Source organism: Copadichromis virginalis, linkage group LG11 (assembly GCF_057382275.1).
Source record: "Copadichromis virginalis isolate Kocher_CV1m ecotype Utaka linkage group LG11, C_Virginalis_male_GT1.1, whole genome shotgun sequence".
Taxonomy (NCBI): Eukaryota; Metazoa; Chordata; class Actinopteri; order Cichliformes; family Cichlidae; genus Copadichromis; species Copadichromis virginalis.
The window spans coordinates 26,883,813-26,902,753 of NC_140628.1; the positions used below are offsets into that span (position 1 = coordinate 26,883,813).

The 18,941-nt window shown below is 41.6% G+C and overlaps 1 protein-coding gene across 1 annotated transcript in view; it reads left to right on the forward strand.

Moving 5' to 3' along the window:
- Nucleotides 1-18,941, forward strand: part of erfl3 (Ets2 repressor factor like 3) — a 69,014-nt gene that overhangs the window by 48,479 nt on the left and 1,594 nt on the right. Inside the window, exons 2-4 of the mRNA XM_085471743.1 lie at nt 2,242-2,476; nt 15,751-15,866; nt 16,033-17,180. Of these exons, the coding sequence (XP_085327869.1) occupies nt 2,242-2,476; nt 15,751-15,866; nt 16,033-17,180 (1,499 nt within the window). The remainder of the gene's footprint in view (nt 1-2,241; nt 2,477-15,750; nt 15,867-16,032; nt 17,181-18,941) is intronic.

Sequence of the window (18,941 nt, forward strand, 5' to 3'; positions counted from 1 at the left end):
GGCATTGCATGATGTTACATGCAGGTCCTTTTGCTCGGCTATGTTTTTTCGGAGTAATCTGACACTTGTGCCGTTTGCAGAACACACAAAAAAATCACACAGACTATATCGGCAGGATCGAAAGGCATTAAATGTCCCGCATAATGACACTTTAGCAGGGTGGATGCTATTTCTTCAGCGAGACAACCTCCTCACCGGAGCGTCTGTCAGAGCTCCGATGATAATTGTTGATAAAATAAAAGTTCAGTCCAGGATACGTGTGGCTAAATATTACAGTGCGATAGTCTGTTTTGCTCAGTCGTGTCACATTCTCTTGACCACCCAGGCGACAGAATGTTAGTGGGAGACTTGCACAAACATTTTCAAAAACACACACACGCGCACTGGCACAAAAACTCTTTCAAACTCGTACATTTGGGCGCACACATGCTCATGCAAACAGTCATATACCCACGCCCACAGTCTCATTCTGCCTGTCTCTTGCTCTGCATTTCCTTCGTGCCGAGGGTGGAGAGAGAGAGAGAGAGATGGAGGGATAGGCAGGGGAGATGACTGGCCATGTTGTTTTGCTACAGTCAGAGGAAAGAGTGACAGCATGAGAGGAAAGAGGTGGAGGAGAGGTGGAAAGGTTTTTCGTGTGCCTAACTGTTCCATGAAGCCCACTAACGCTGCAGCTTTCAGTGTTGTAGTTTCAGTGTGCGTGTGTGTTTCCTGTAAAGAGCCACTCTGGTGAAATTGTGACCTAATCACAGCAGAGGAATGTGTTTTATGCCAAAGCTTCAGACGGTACAGATTAAGACAATTAAAGTTACAGGGGGCATGCTGGGGTTGAGCAGGTCGAGGCATGCATGCACCGATTACTAATAAGAGCCAGTCAGGTAGTCAGTCATGTAGCAAGAAAATATGGATCAGAGTGCTGAAGAGGTTTAGGTTGCTTCTCTTCTCACATCCTTGCTTTTTATTTTCATCGCGCATGCATTAGTTCAGGGGTTGGCTGCAAAACATATGTGAGCCTTATAATGACTGTGACACAATGATGAACGTACATTAGACTATCAAGATTACTAATAGCCAATGGGTTTCACTTAAAGTGAAAAAGTTTAAAGGGAAAACTTCTGTTTGCACATTTAGGCAATATTAAGCTATTAATTCGGCTAAACTTGGCCTACTTTGATAACAAAAAATAAAGCTTTATTTTGAGTCTAGATGCAGATCAAACAAACCTGTAAGCCAGCAGCATTAAAACCTAGCCTGAAGCCGTACTGATAAATTCTCTATTTTCCTCAACAATTGGATTTGATAAATAGCCACAAACTAGCAGTTTATCTTCATCTGGTGCAAATGAAGTTGTGACTCACTTATGCAAACTTGTCATAGTCACAGGTAGCCACTAAAAATGGTGTCTTGTGAGGTTCTGGAGATATAGATCCATGACCTGTGTTAATACCTCTACTGTTATCAAAATTAGGTGCGCTTTGTGTCATCAGTACAGTCATCTAAACAGTTAAAGTGAATAAAATGTAACTGGTGTAAACGAATCTTATAGAAACATCTTAGACCTTTGTTAAAATTTCTTCCGGTGTGGTTAGAAAACATCTTTGAGATTTCAGAAATTTCCATTAGGTTGGTGTGAGGTGTTGATTATTAGAATAAGTCGCAAATGTAAAAATGTGTGTTTGTGCTTCATCTCGTCTGTTTTACTCTTTTCTTCTCTTGCTGGTGTTTCTGACTTTTCTGTCCACTTACGTATTTTTCACAGGTCTAATTTTTACTTCTCACAGGGTCTAACTGCCCAATAAAAGAGAAAGTATTTTTAGAAAAAAGCCCTGCAGTTTATCTTATTTTTTTCTTGCTGGAAATACAGGGAGGACTTGGAGAGTAGTGACGACAGTATGAATGAGAGCAGTGCACTCTGTACTAAGCTGCACTGTTGTATGTGATCTATACTTTTCCCTGTTAGCGCAGTCACCTGAAACTGCTCCTGACTCATAACTGTAATCATATCTTAGTCTTTTCTTTTGCCTTCCTTTAAACTAGTTTTCTATAGCGTGTATTTCCCTACAGAGACAAAAGGCGAGTCATCCGGGTGCACTTCAGTTCATCCAAAAAGATGTCTTTTTACTAGAATTTATGAATACGACCCGCGCTCTCTACATCACCATTCACTGTTCTTGGCAAGGCTCGAATGACCCCCCTCCACCCAACACTAATATCCCCACTCTCTTTATCTCTGTATTACAGGGTTCGCCTTCCCAGAATGGGCTTACAAGCCCGAGTCAAGCCCTGGTTCCAGACAGATCCAGCTGTGGCACTTCATCCTGGAGCTGCTCAGGAAAGAGGAGTATCATGATGTCATCGCCTGGCAGGGGGACTATGGCGAGTTTGTCATCAAGGATCCAGATGAAGTGGCTCGACTCTGGGGGGCCAGGAAGTGCAAACCCCAAATGAACTACGATAAACTGAGCAGGGCTCTGAGGTATGATGACTGAGAAATATACTGTTACCGTAAACAGTTATTTTCACATAAAGTTGCTAAAACAAAAGGACTGTCAAAACAAGAACCGTACAAATTATCTTTAGTATTCATTGACATATATTAACTAATTTTAGAAAGGCAGAATCTTTTCCTTCTTGCATCTGCAGTGGTGTGTCTGAGGCTTAAAGCACTGAGGGCTACACCTAGGCCCGTGCCAAACAGCTGTTCCAGCTTTGACAAACACAGTGTGCAGTGGAGAGCGCTACAGTAACCCCTCAGCAGCACTGGGTTTAACAACTTTGCTCCAGCCTATCATTCATTCGGGACACAGCCAGCCTGCTTGTAGGGTTAACTTTTCATTCTTGTCAGTTTATAATTTTCTCAATTTAATGTTTTGCTTTTAGTAATTTTAATATATTGAAAGAAAAGAAAAAACTAAAAAAGGAGAGGCATGAACTTGTCCAGGTTGCTCCAAGCAAAGAAGGAGAATTTCTGGCCACAGCTTGAACAGCATTTTTCTTAAAGTCTGGTTTATATTTTTATTTTAGTAAACTAAAATGGTTTTGGTTTTTATTTAGTGTGATGTAATGACCTCACAGCGGACACATTAGAATCCTCAGGGGAAATTTGGCATGTGCAGACTTTGTTTTTTTGAGGGTGTATTTGGTGACCTCATTGGCTTTAAATGCCACTGACCTGAGCAAATTTAACTATGAAGGAGTTTCCTGTGGTTGTTGATTATTAATTTCAGTTAACACCAGTGATCCTTTAATGTCAAGTACTGACTTTATCATCTGATTTGTACCTGTGGATTACTTCCAGTGTGGCTTTTTGTGAAGATTTGGGGTGTATTTGAAATTGCCCGTCGAATGATTGGTTGAGTTTATTATGAATAAACTTACTTATTATTTTTGAATTGTGTTTCCTACGTCTTAGGTTAATCAAGTTGGGCTTGTCGGTAAAGGAAATGGCATTAAGACCAAATAACCCTATAAAACAAATCAAATCTGAGCCACAGAGCAGCTGCTTTTCATTGTGTTTATTTGGCTTTTATAAATAGACTTTAGTTTACAGTATTGATGGATAGATGAAAAACCAATAGAAGTTACATGTTAACAACAACTTTCAGCATATTCAGAGCTGAATATTACAGGGATCACATACCCCAAGGGGCTCTTCTCAGCTGCTCGCTGTAAGCACTGTATCTCATTCACTGTGTCTTGTTGTGTACTGCCAAACAGAGCCAAGATTAAGCTAAGCACTTTAAAGAAAGCCACATAGGCCATTAAAGGAGGGAAATGCTTTGAATTGCTTAATTTAGGGCTGGGAAGGCTTATGCACGCTCATTTACACTGCTGAGATTAAGATAACTTCTACAGATGGTATCCTCTGGGGACAGAGGGAATTAACATGGACTTCTTATGTGCGCATACAAACATTCAGACTTGCAATCTGGATTTAGAAATCCTGAATTAGAGAGAAAAAAAGAACGTGGACGGGGATATTTCTGGTCAGGCTCTGTATTTATAGCACGTCCATCCTCTGCTGCTGTAACAGATTTGAAGCTCAAGCTCCACTAAGTGCTTATATATAGTGGGTCTTAGTGCCCTCTGATGGACCAGACTTAGAGCCTGATTATCAACAAGGTCCCCACACAGGAGTTCACTCCTGTTTGGGAAAGTTCACTCCTGTGTCCTCATCCAGCTTCCAGCAGCCAGGTCGTCTCCCTCTAAAGTGAGCTGGCTTATAGCGATAAGGACAGTCAACAAAACAACACGCACACAAACAAACATGCACCTTTGCGTTGTCACCTGATTTGACACCGGAGCTCCTTCAGTGCCCGAAATGAAGCCTCTCAAGACACATTAATAGTAATGTGGCAACAGGATTAGTGGCACTGAAGACTGATGAAGTTATAAAACAGGCATGTGTGCATGGTAACAGTCCCCATATGGAGTAAACTGTTGGAAAACAGGCCACCTCGCGTCCTTCATGTGGAGAAAACCTGGAGTCTGCTAATAATGGAGACCACAGTCGACATGTGGCAGTTAGCCTACACACACATGCACACACATTTAAAAGGCGGGCTTGTTTTGAAGTGTTCGTTTTATCACTTTGGACTGTGTAATTATTATTTTTACCTCAGTGATCTTGTTCTTTCCTGTCTGCCGTGCACATGGTGGAAATTCCCTTAATCAGGACCAATGTATTGTGTGCGGACTTGAGCATATGTGTGTTGGCTTTCCGTTGATGGGACGCAGCCTCGGCCCATGCGTCATCCTGGCCTCCCGCTCCCACGACCACTGTGAAATTCCCACTCCTGTTGAGAGGATTACGCTCACACTGCGCGAGTGTGTGTTTATGTGCGTGGAAATGTGCGTGTAGACGTTAAAGAGGTTAGACTGTCCTGTTTTTTAATTTGATAATGAATCCGTTCTTTTGCACCGAATCAAACCAAAAGAGAAAAACAAATTCAGGCTGTCGCTCTTTTTTTAGATCTTCAGTCTCAACCGTTAAGATCAGTGCTGCCTGACATTTCAGGTGGAGTTAATGAATGAAAGAACGGGCGCAATCTATAATCCTCAGCTCCAATTTAATCATGAGAAATAAGTCAATAGGCTGGAGAAATAAAGATTTCCACTGATGAAAAGACCATGACTTAAACCTTCCTCCTAGTCCTTGCACCACTCTTTGCTGTCATGAAGTAACTTAGGGCAAATGAAGCCTTTTGCCAATCATTCATTGCAGAGTTTTTGCTTAATGAGTGCAATCACGCTAAGAGGTCCCAGCTCCTTGAAACCTCCAGGTCCCCTGCCTGCCAGTCAGCAGCCAGCGTTAATGGTCAGAGGTCAGCGGTATTGCCATGCACAGCTGGTAAAGATTACCAACACGGCGCATGTGTGCATTCAGATGCACAAATGCACCATTGTGCAGACTCTCGGCCAAGCATGGATGCTGGAACACATGTTTTAAGCGCTTGCTTCATTGCCAACATTTATTTAATTGTGATGGGACACCACAGCTGAAAGGCTGCCACTGCAGAAGTGTGCATAAATAGAACAACAATTGTTTTATTGTAGGCTTAAAATTACATGAGAACATGCACTTAACATGGGGACCGAACTAGAAAACACGACTTCACATTTGTTATGAGGATTTATTTATAAATGTGTGGAAGTAAGCACTAACTGAGAGGGAGGGAACCAGTGGTTGGCGGATAGAGATTACTGATCTGTGGTTGACGCAATCTTAACTCAGTTGAGGTGGAAGTCCTAGGAATGGCCGAGCTAGGTGTAATTGTCGGAGCAGGGAGGATAATTAATCCAGAGTGGAGTAGTTAAGTGAGGTGGCGACTATGGAGAACACAGTTGGAGCAGGAGTGGTTCAGAGGCGGGGGCCAGGCATGCCAAAAACAGGAGCAGAGGAGAGCAGACAAAGTTAGAAAATTGTTCAAGTAGCAAAAACAAGTGCTGGAACAAAACAGTCGCTGAAACTGAAAGCTAGCAGTGCGGTGGAGTTGCAGCAGTCCGACTCCCTGAAACCACTCCTGTAATCAGACAAACGCACACAGTAGCGAGATAAAACACTTCTAACTAGAAGGATGAGGAAGCTGAGGCAGTGAGTCTGACACACAATACGCTGTTTTTGATTACTTTGGGGGCAATTAATCATATTTTATTTACAATGACAATTTTAACTACCATCAATTATTGAAACCAGACAACTGCTCTAAAGTGATTACTGTCCCACATGCAGCTTTGCAATAATGGTCTAAATTTGCCTTTCCTTTTGGCCTTCCATAAAAGTCAATGTCCACATTTATTTAGTGTAATCAACTGATTAAAGTTCAAGGAAATCCACTTAATATAAAAAGCAACATTATTCTTTTTAAAAGTATAATAAAGCAACTATTTATGATTCTTATTTTTCAGTAATCCAGCAGAACTAGGCCAAGCTGCCACCATGTTTGTGTTTCTTGGCCTATCTTTTCCTGAAATACAGTAGTAATTTTAAAAAAAAAACAGCAGTAAAACAGGTTATGATTGGCGCTCACGAAGTGTAACCTGATGACCACATGTAAACAGCTGGCTGCAGGAAATATTGCTGCCTATGCACACCCTGTTACTCACTCAGCTGGCTGGGCCTGTTTGTAGGTCAGAAGGTCTTTAACTGTTGCACTGCTTTGTGTGGAAACTCCCAGGGCCAGAGAGAAAGTGCAGAGGGAGCACCCAGCGACAGTACCACTGTATCACTTAGTGTTCAACATATGTGCATTGTCATTCCATTGTCTCAATCTGCAGCATGTATGTGTTTAGCATACATGAGCACTGTGTGTATGCCTTTGTCCCCACTGAATGAGGCCTCTGTTTTCTATGAGGGTGGAAAGCACGCACACACCAGAGTGTGCTCGAATACATATATTGTACCGGCCGAGCATGTGACCGGCCTGATCGGACCCTGACACGATCTTCCTCTTCACACACCGACACACACCATGTATATTGATTGATTGATTGATTGATTGAATCTTTATTTTGAACATGTTGAAAAAGTATAAAAAAAATAGAATTAAAAGAGACAAATGAACAAAGCAAACAAAAGGAAAACGAGCAACCACAACTCCAAATAACGTCCATGTTCAAAAAGGAGCAGGAAGAAGCATAAGCTTATTTAATCCCACCCCTTTTCCACTATCTAGTATCAATAGACTACAGAAATACCTCCTTGCAATTACATTATATGTTATGTGTAATTTTTTTTTTTAATATATACACATATATGTTTCTATCTATCCATACATACATATATACACACATACGCACATGTACACATTTTCAATAACCCCATTAACACCTCAAGGATACACAACCTACAATTATATATATATATATATATATATATATATATATATATATATATATATATATATATACCCATACCAACAAACCCGTGCATGCGCACACACATGAAAATATTGGACAAGAACACCCTATCAAATCTCTACCTTTTCCCTGTACCCTGTAAAAACCATATCCTTAAACCGCTTTTTAAACTGCGCCATGCTTGGACATTGCTTCATATCTTTACTTAGTCTGTTCCACAGCTTCACTCCACACACAGAGATGCAAAAACTTTTTAATGTTGTACGGATACGAGGATGTTTTAAATTTAATTCCCCCCTCAAATTGTATCCCCGTTCCCTTTTAGAAAACATTTTTAGAATATTGTCAGGAAGCAGGTTATTTATTGCTTTATATATAATTTGTGCTGTGAGAAAATGAACCAGATCTGTGAATTTTAGAATTTTTGATTTTAAGAATAGTGGATTTGTATGATCTCTGTAACCAGTTTTATGGATTATCCTTATGGCCCTTTTTTGTAATATAAAGATTGATGATAGCGAACATTTGTAAGTATTGCCCCAAACCTCTGCACAGTAATTCAAATACGGTGCAATCAGGGAACAATAGAGAATGTGGAGTGATTTGTGGTCCAGAATGTGTTTTACTTTACTCAAGATTGAGACACTTCTTGAAATTTTGTTATGTATATGATTTATATGAGACTTCCAGTTTAATTTATCATCTATAATCACACCAAGAAACTTATGTTCAAGTACCCTTTCAATTTCCACACCATCTACATGAATCTGCACTTGTGCATTTCTAAGGGAATTCCCAAATAAGATAATTTTAGTTTTACTTAGATTTAGCGATAGTTTGTTCCTGTTAAACCATTTTTTAATTTTGCACATTTCTGAAGTAATTGTATCCAGCAGCTCCTTTAGATTCCCCCCAGAACAAAAAATATTTGTGTCATCTGCAAATAATACTAATTTTAATATATCAGATGCCTTACAAATATCATTTATATAAATAATAAATAATTTTGGACCCAGTACAGAGCCTTGTGGAACACCACAAGCAATGTCCAAGCATGATGAGGAATGGACACCCAGCTTCACAAATTGTTTCCGGTCACTTAAATAATTTTTCACCCATTGCAGTACAACCCCCCTAATCCCATACCGTTCCAGTTTATTAATTAATATGTCATGATTGATTGTGTCGAATGCTTTCTTGAGATCCAGAAATACTCCAGCTGCATACTGTTTCTGATCTATAGCATTCGTAATCTCCTCAATTGATTCGATTAATGCCAGAGATGTTGATCTTTTTGATCTGAATCCATATTGACTGTCAGAGAGTAATTTATATTTATCTAAGAATTTGTCTAATCGTTTATTAAACAGGTTTTCTAGGATTTTGGAGAATTGTGGTAGTAAAGAAACAGGCCTGTAATTTGTGAAGTGGCGTCTATCCCCGGTTTTATACAGCGGCACAACTTTAGCTATTTTCATTTTGTTTGGCACTTTTCCCGTCTGAAATGATAAGTTGCAAATATATGTTAGAGGTCCTACAATTCCTTCAATGACCTTCTTGACGATTTTCATGTCAATATCATTACAATCAGTAGATGTTTTATATTTACACACGTGTACAATGTCAATTATTTCTTTTTCCTCCACTGATGTGAGGAACATTGAGTTAGGGTTCCTATCAATCAGGTTTTCACTACATTCTACTGATGGCAGTGACTCAGGAATTTGTTCTGCCAGTTTTGGTCCAATATTTACAAAATAATGATTAAAGCTGTTGACCTTATCAGCAGTGTTTTCCATAATATTGCCATTATCGATAAAGTATTGTGGATAACTTTGTTGTCCAGAATTATTTTTAATTATACCGTTTAAAACATCCCATATTCCTTTCATATTATGTTTATTGTTGTTCAATATTTTACTATAATACTCCTTTCTACATACACGTATAATATTGGTCAACTTATTTTTGTATTTTTTATATTTATTTTCAGCATCTTTTGTTCTTTGTTTTAGGTATTCCCTATAGAGTGTATTTTTCTTTTTACATGCATTTTGTAAACCCTTAGTGAGCCATGGTCTATCTGAATATTTGTGCTTTCTGTTGTATTTTATTGTTGGACAGTTTTTATCGTACAACTCCATGAATATTCTTAAAAATATGCCATATGCAATATCAATATCAGCTTCTTTGTACACATTGTCCCAGTCCTGATTTAATAGATCGTTCTTAAATGCAGTCATAGTTTCTTCTGTCCTTACACGTCTGTATCTCAGTTGTTCTTCATGCTGATTTTTCTTATAATTAGTGTCATAAACTGCAAAAACTGGTAGGTGATCACTGATGTCATTAATTAATATTCCGCTCACAATGTTGTTTTCCATATTGTTAGTGAAAATATTGTCAAGTAAGGTGGCACAATGTGGTGTAATTCTGCTAGGCCTGGTTATTTTAGGATGTAAACTCAAACTGTACATAGTGTTTAGGAATTCGTCGGTCATTTTATGCTTTTTTGGATTCAACAGGTCAATATTAAAATCACCACAGATAAACATAACTTTTTGATTTGTTTTAGAGAATATTTCCTCTATGAAGTCATTAAATACTTGAATACTAGAGCCAGGTGTTCTATATATACAGCTAATTATTACATTTTTTTCTTTTTCCTTATAAATTTCAATTGTTATACATTCTAGTAAATTATCAATTACAGTTGTCATACTTTCTACCACCTTGTAGTTTAGGTTTTTATCCACATACACAGCTACTCCCCCTCCACTCTTGTTCCTTCTATTTACAAAATTCACTTCATATCCCTCCAGTCCAAAGTCCATTCCTTTCTCCGCATTGATCCATGTTTCAGAAATGGCAATAATTCCAAATGGATTTGCCAACTCATTTAGATATTCCTTTATATTGTTGAAGTTGGCATACAGACTTCTGCCATGTATATGCTCATCGCACCACCACCCAACCAACGCAAACGCATTTAATTTCCTTTTTTTGAGTCAGTAAACACTTGTCAAATGTAGCTCCCACACAAAGGACTTTTTATCTCTGTAATTTGTACACACCTGAGTGTGAGCAGCTGGTGTGTGTGTATGTGTGCATATGTGTAGAGGAAGATCTAGCTGGGATGTGTGTGTGTGTTTGCGTGTAACAGCCAACGCTGACGAAAGAGGCAGAAAATAAACATGGGACGCATGGGGAGCATTGTAATCCCAACTTCCTGTCACAGTCAGCTCCTATTTACAGCCCAACAATGGCAAGGCACAGCCTGTGCAGACACACGTGCACGTGAGCGGGTGATTCATTTCATTTTTAGTGCTGACATTTGTGTGTGCATATGGAGAGATAGTGGAAAAGATTTTATACAGATATCATAATAATAATTTATGGAAAAAGTGGGAATAGTGGACAGGTCTTTAGCCCAACCTCAGTGTTTGAACTAAACGTGCAATACTTTATATTTAATCACAGATTACTGCCTTAACCTTTTAAGGCAATTCAACTTTTTGCATTTGCAATACGATGCATGTGGGTATTTGTACTCATCCAATACACGTGTTAATGAGTTTTTATGTAAGACAAATAAGATATCTTCTGAGTTTGGAGATGGTGGTGGTATCAATATACACCCAATCTCGAACTGGGGCTTCCGACTACATCTGGAATGCACTATTAGGCTAATTAGTGATTCTAACTTAACTGTAGGTGTGACTGATTGTCTCAGTCTATGATGCGACCTGGGCAGGGTGTGCCTGCTTCTTACCCAGTGACAGCTGGAATAGGCTCCAGCCTTGCTGCAAACCTGAATTTAAGCATTAAGGAAAATCAGTGCTTGGATAAATGATACAAAGAAAGTTCCACCCCTAACCTCTGGTCATGAGATTTTGTGAATGTCCAAAAGAATAAGCTCCTAAATACAAGAGGTCCCAACGAGATTCCTCCATAGGTTAGATATTTGGGTGCTTCTTTCTGGAGGTTTTCCAGGCAAACCAAACTGGGAAGAGACCCAGGACCCTTTAGAGAGATTATACATCTCATCTGACCTGTGAACACCTCAGGTCCCCCCAAAAGGACCTGGAAAGGGTTGCTTTGTAAAAACATGGTTTCAAGTACGGGTTTCTGAAATTTCTCTGTCCGTTCATTGGTATTTAGTTGCTGCACTCCGGTGTGTGTTTCCATGCTTTGATCATAATGTTTTGGACCCCAGCACGTCTGTGTAATCGCAGCCATAATCCCTGGCCTAGAATCGCTCGCAGTAACAAGTGAGTTGAAAGCCTCCCCCTCTGTTTCCCCGAAGGCTTTGCCTAAATCCATGCTCGCACTGATTGTTCAATCTACTCTTTTGGTAGAACAGGGAATGGGATAAAGCTGTATCTCCTGGATGATACATGCTGGAGTGGGGGCACACATCCACCCCTGCGTTTGAGTATGTCTGAATGAGATGGCACAGGATACAATAGAAATGTGTGTGTGCATGCATGCATTTGTGCGTGTAAGGCAAGTGCGGTGGGCAGCTAAACACAGGCACTCAAAGAATCTCTTTCTTCTCTTTTGAAGTGAGTTCAAATGCTCTTCAAAGACTGTCTGCCTGTATGACGGCGCAGGGGGGTGGGCTTGGAGAAAGACCGGGTGACCATGTGCTCTAAACGCAGCTTCATTCAGAGCACATGGAAAGTTGTTCTATTTCCAACCCTGCATTTCAGCTTTATGTACCCTTGTAACATCAGAGACTTGAGAGGGAAAGTCAAACGATCCCCCATTTTAAATGTGTAGGAGGCAAAGATGGTAGTAAAAGTATAATTTCCAGGAAGAAAAAGACCTTTTGAATCCTTATGTAGAGGCAAACTTCTCGAGGATTTGACTGTTATGCCGAGTTTATTATGAGTATAATAAAGAACGTGGACAAAACAAAAATGTTCTCTAAGTCAGGATGTATTAATAAGAAGTCCAAAAATAATTTTAAAGAAATAAATGTGACATTTGATAGAGCTGCATCAAAACCACAGCTTGTGAGCTCAGGTGTAACAATGTTTGTGACATTTTTTATATTTAGGTCTAAGTCACATCGTAGCACAATGAATGAAGTCATACCTTTTTGTTAGTAGCACAAACACAGTGAAGAATAAAACCTTAGATTTCACATTTCAGCATCTTAAATGACTCAAAAAACTCATGACTGTGAAGTCCTCCTCCCTCTGGTGGTGTAATCACTTCTGCAGATGATGAATCTTGGATCGCAGCTCCTCCTGCGGCCTCGGCCACGTTTAACAGACCTGCAACAGTTAACAGCCCAGAACTCGTGCACTTAATTTCTAACTTTAACATCCACTCAATGGTTACGTTTAGGTACCAAAACTTAGTTGGTTAAAGTTAGAGTTATTTGGTTGGTTATACAGCCAATCTATGACATTTTTAGGCAAATTGGAGACGGTCAAGCAGAAGACCCATGATTATTTATGATGAAATGACCCAACTAGACTAAAGGCGTTCTCATCTGAAAGGCACTGTCAGTCATAAAAGCTGATGGTGAGTCCCAGGTATTTAAACTCTAATGAGGTTGTCACTTTGTAGGTGGTCCTGAGCGTCATTGACCCACCCTGCCATCATGTGAGTCATTAAGGTCACATGATTGTGACCTCAGTGACTGTGAGCCAGGGTTGAATTGCCTGGGAAGAGATTTTGAGACTGATCGTTGGTGTCCCATGCCACCACCTCTGTTCAGTAACAGTTTTGCCTAGATGTTTCTTACATACCTAGGTGAACATACAGCAGATAGCCTTCTTTGATAAACTGTCAAAAATATGCTTCAATAAGTCGAGGCTGCTGGGGGCTTCCCATGCTGATGAATGTTCTTCTTAACTCATCTCTTTCCACTGTGTTGATACACCACTCTGCATTTAATCATTAGTTATTATTAATCTCTGGCTCTTTTCCACATTGTGTCTTTTGTGCTGTCTTCCTCCCCTCACCCCATACTGAACATAGTTTATCTGACATTAGGAGGGGGAACCAAACACTTCACTTATTGTCATACTTATACGACCCTGGTCCTTTCCTTTTGTTTCTATTTGTTGCCATCCTCTCATAGATATCAGCATGATCCACCAGTCCTTCCCCAAAACCGCAGTGGCCTCCCTCACCTATCGTTCATCTGTCGTCTTCACTATCAATAAACGTTTGTCATTCACATTCGAGGTTTTATGTCCTTGCTGCTGAGTGTATTTTAGATGCATGCGACTTTGTTTGTTTTCTCTGTATTTATATTGGACCCTATGTGGGTCGCAGCACATCGCATTGACTTTTTCTATCATCAGCTAATTCAATCACAAGCCTGTTGTGGTTTTAATTCTGCTTCACTTCCTGCCCGCCTGTCTCTGTCCGTCCGTCCCCCTCCTTCCCCCTCCTTCCCGGCCCTTGTGAGTGTCTCCCCTAGAGCAGAAATTACATGCTGCTTTGTGCCTGGCGTAAACAATGTTTTCAACAGTGCTGGCTTGTCTTGTCTCTTTTCTCCCTCTCCCTCTCTCTCTCTCTCCTCTCTCCCACTGCCTCAGGGGATGAGTGGAGAGGGCAGGATAAAGAGGGGGGAGGCGGATTGATGAGAGAAAGAGGGAGACAGGGGGTATCGGTAGGATAAAGGGAGAAGGAGGAGGGGAGAACAAGTGAAAAAGAGCAATAGTCTGTTCCCAGAGTAAAAAACGGTCCAACAAGTCTGAGTAATAAGCATAATAAGAGGGGGTGAAGGGCAACAGACACCGGCACACAGCGCCGTCTCGATAACTACCATTCAGTGTAATGATAGTCACTGGGCTCTGATTAACTCAACATTACCTACATACCCTGAAGCCCCTATCTTTGCCAGCACTCATCACTTATCATGTGCCATGGTGGAGGAAGAGAAAGCGGCTAGTCTAGCACTATAAAAGCAGGTAGGCATGCAGACAGGAGAAAAGGGCAGTGTGGTTAAACCCTGTGTTTAATCACCAGGGATAGTGGTGAGAAGGACAGGTGGTAGTTTTGGTGATCTGGCTTGTTTTCTTCGCCCCTCCCACCCTGACGGATCAACACATCAGGGTTTTTTTTTCCTTTCTCCTCCTCTTTCTTTCGCTCTGTTTCCCTCGGTGTGTGAGGGTTGTCAGCCAGGGATCTAGAGGTTACATAAAGTGAGTGTGGATCCGAGGAAGAAAGCAGAGAGATGTTACATAAAGAGCTGTAGCTGGACAAAGGTTAATAAAAATCTAGCCTTGCACTGTAGGCAGGAGCCATGGGAGAGAGAAAAAGCATGAAAAAAACTGAGAGAATGGCCATTACATAAACAGATAAAGATGGGCTGAATTATTGGTGGCTTTGCTTTGCTGTTATATAAAGAGACAGGTCCACCAGCAAAAATGAAAGATGAGAATGAGTTGTGTATGTGTATGTGTGTGTGTGTGTGTGTGAGAGAGAGACCACTCATCTGACCGCATCTGAACTTAAAAGATGCTTTTTTCATAATACCTGACCTTTTTTTTTTGATTGCTAGCAAAGACGGTTGAAGCAGCAGGATTATCTCAGCGGCAGAAACTGAAACGTAGCTGGACAGATGTTGACATTGTTTCCGAGTACAATAAAAGTCCAGACACACCAGCTCTCACCAAGCATTTTGGTGAAAGCTGTTTCTTCTATTTAGACGTGATAACAACTCGCAAAAAGTAACTTTATTCACTAGGGGTGGGGAGAAAATCCATCCATCTGGAGATCTGTTTTTTAGAGCGTAAGGTCAGGAGTTCAAGTTGCCCTCAGTGTAAACATGCTTCTTCTTGGTGCTCTTACTTTTCTCTTGACTAAGAACGTTTTATTTGCTTCCTTTTTGTTCTAGTCTTTTTTCTTCTCTTTTCTTCAAATTTGTCATAAGAGGCAATAGATACTCCATTTTTAAAAACTTTACATTTTTGGCAATTATGTCATGGTTCGGGCTTTAAAGGGTTAAACACAAATGCTGCCCTGCATGCACACCTGTTAAATGCAGATTCAGAACAGCCCAGCGCTGCTTACGCTGGCTGCTGATCTTTTAATTATTTTCTTATCCTGACGCACAACTTCACAGTGCTGTTCCTCAGCTCAGTGTATCCTCATCCTTTTTGCTTCCCATCCCATCCTCCTCCTCCTTTCTGTGTCTGCTTTGTGCAAATGTCATGCAACACTCTCTAATATCTGTCATGATGAGGGGGGGGGGGGCGCATGAAAGACTCGCTTATTAAAGTGTGTGCTTGACTGTGCAAGCTCATCTGACATGGCCTTAAAGATCAGAAGCACAAAATAGTGTTTTAAACACGAGGAGCTTATTTTGGAATGAAATGTTTTGTATGCTGTGTTTGATTTTAGTTTTCTCCTTCTGTTTTACAGATATTACTACAACAAGAGGATCCTTCATAAGACCAAAGGGAAAAGGTTCACCTACAAGTTTAACTTCAACAAACTGGTTTTGGTCAACTACCCCTTCATTGATATGAGCTCCACTGGTAAGCCTCGTCTGTGTGTGCGTGTGTAAATATCTCCTAATCCCACAATAGGATGGCATGACTACATGGGATTATACAAGAGAGCACTGCAATTCATTTCTCTGTACTCTGCCCGTCTTTTTTACTCTTTTTCTTATCTTCTCTCTCTTGCCTTTTACATCTACAGGAAGTAGCGTTCCTCAGAGTGCCCCTCCTGTGCCCACCGGTGCAGGGACCCACTTCCGCTTCCCTCCTTCCACCCCATCTGAAGTCCTCTCCCCTAACGAGGACCTGCGCAGCCCCGGTGGCATGTTCAGCTCCGTGGCCCGACGAATGGCCCGTGGCTCTGTCAGCGACTGCAGCGACGGCACTTCAGCCAATTCTGAGATCGAGGAGGGTAACACGGGAGCAGGAGAGGAGAGGGGGGAGAGAGTTGTGAGTGGAGGAGGGCCAGGTGGTGGTGGAGGAGGCTACCGGAGCATCATCCACCCCCGTTTGGCTTCTCATGAAGCCCTGTTCCGCATGTACGGAGGGCCGGGTAACCCTGCAGGGCATCCAGGCTCCCGTGGCCCGGCAGCACACCGCATCCACCCAGAGCCCCTGTCCCCCTTCCCTGCTTCCCCCCTGCCAGGTCCAGGAGGAGCAAGCCTTCTAGCTCCACCTTTGTCTCCTGCACTCTCCATGACCCCCACATCTCACCTCCCCTACACTCCCTCGCCCACCCTATCACCCATGTTAGGCTCTCACTTCTCCTTTAACCCAGAGGACATGAAGCGCTACCTGCAGGCCCACACCCAGTCGGTGTACAACTATGGCCTCAGCCCCAGAGCTTTCCTCCAGTACCCCAACATCGTCATCCCCCAGCCCCACCGGCCCGACAAGGCCGGTCTGACTGCAGAGAGAGGAGCGGCCGAGAGGGCGGAGAGAGCCTCGACTGTGGGGGGAGGCGAGAGGGGAGGAGACCGGCACCACCATCCACCTCTGGGTCACCCGACCCACCACCACCCGCATCCTCACTCTGCTCACCCTCACCCACATTCCCACCCCATGCATCATTCACTTCACCTTGGTGAGGAGCCGCCGCACATGTCCCCCTTCAAGTTCAAGCTGCAGCCGCCTCCACTGGGCAGGAAGCAGAGGGAGGGGCAGAGCCAGAGTAAAGCCAGGCAGAGCTCACTGTCCTCGGGTTCAGGATCCGGGTCCATGTCCTCCACCTCTGGCCTGGGCTCCTCGCTGTCATTCGGCAGTGACTTGAGCTCTGCCAGTGGCTCCGGGCTCATCTCCGCCTCCTCGTCAACACAATCTCTAAACAGCGCGGGACTTCCCAAGATAAAGGTACCCAGACCCAAACATCGCTCACATTCCCACAGTTCCCAGTGATTTAGACTTTGTTTGTGGCTACGTGTGTTTCAGAGAGAGCATGGGCTGGTATTTTGTTTCTGATTGAGATAACTTTATTAAACCCAAACACAAGCATTTCGTTTGCAGCTTACCCACACGACTCACAGTCCTTACACACTAATCACAGTTGCTTTTTAAGGAACAGAATGATAAATAATGAGGTTAAAGTAGAGCTGGGCGATAGAACGATAACGATATGTATCGCGATATAACTTTTACTCGATAGAGAAATTAAGCTATCGCGATAGACTTCGCCGCTCTTGTCCTCTTAAAATAAAATTTTTTTTTAAAAAAAGGTCAGCCAATCCAAACTAAGTAGCGCAGAGCCGAACCAATCACAGCCGCAGCGTCACGTCGCGTGACTTGTTACGTACAGCACAAGTGCCAAGCCGCACGTGTGTTTGTTTGGGAAGCAGGCAGTGGGTAATGGAGCCAGCGCGTAATGGAGGAAATGAGTGTGCCGACTAGAAAAATCAACCGAGCGTGACCGAAGAGAAAACAGATGATGGTTCCAATGCCGGAGAGATTGTCGAATGGAAGAGCCATAGAAGTTCCGTAGTGTGAAGGTATTTCGGCTATTTCAAGTCTGACAAAAAACAGAGTAGCGTGCACTGTAAATTGCACGCTACTCGGCACGAAAGCAAGTCTGGAAATACAATAAACTGGTGCATGCGTCACACTGCGCCACGTTATTGTTTCGGTGAAATGAATTTCTACAATACTGTTACTGTTAATTCTACTCTGCAGTGTTTAAATGCTTACATATACACAGTTACTGTCCGTCCACACATACGACTCGGTTCTGCTTCTATGCCCCAGCTTTGTTTACTTTTTCCCACTGAGGCTTCTAGACTTCTGATTGGCCAACATTTCTGCACGGTTAGGAATCTAGCGCCACCTGCTGCTTTGGCATGTTCATAGCAGCGTTTTCCTTCATTTCTGCCTTTATGTGCGGACGGGATTATTTTTTAAAACGAAAACGGAAAATCTCCGTTTTCAAAAATACCCGTGTACGTGTGGACGTAGCCTCAGTCTCTGACTGGAAGCGCTAATTCGTCATTCGGCTTTTGTCAGACTAAAGTAACTGTTAAAACTGTTTGAAAAGCTAAGCTATACAACAAGGAGAGATTGAGAATTTCCTTTTAGTTCTCAGTTTATTTGATACTGACAAAAGTTAGTTTTGTCTGTTCTTCTGTAAAACAAACTAAGATTTATTTTTAGAATTAATACTTTGTTTCTAAGTGGAATTGACAATTTAGTCTGTTTCGTTTGTTCTATTTTGAAACTTAAACGCTTTAGCGGCTGCCTTTTGTGTAGTTTGCAATATTTGCCTTTATTTATCTGAAAAAGTCTCATGTTCCTTAAGTACATCTACCCTGTTGAACTTATTATGGGAAATAAATATTTAAATAAAAAAAAGCTGCTGATTATTTCACATTTTACTTGTGAGCAACGGCACATTTAAATCTTACAAATATAGTTATTTGGCTTATATCGTGATAGATATCGTTATCGCCTGAAATGAAAAAAACATATCGTGATATGAAAAAATCTCATATCGCCCAGCTCTAGGTTAAAGGAAAGAAAAATAAATAGATTACAAGGATGTGTCCAAAAATGAACAGTCATCGAAAAATGAATATAAATGACCCCGTCAGAGTTAAAGTCATCTAATAGCCTGAGGGAATTCAGGAT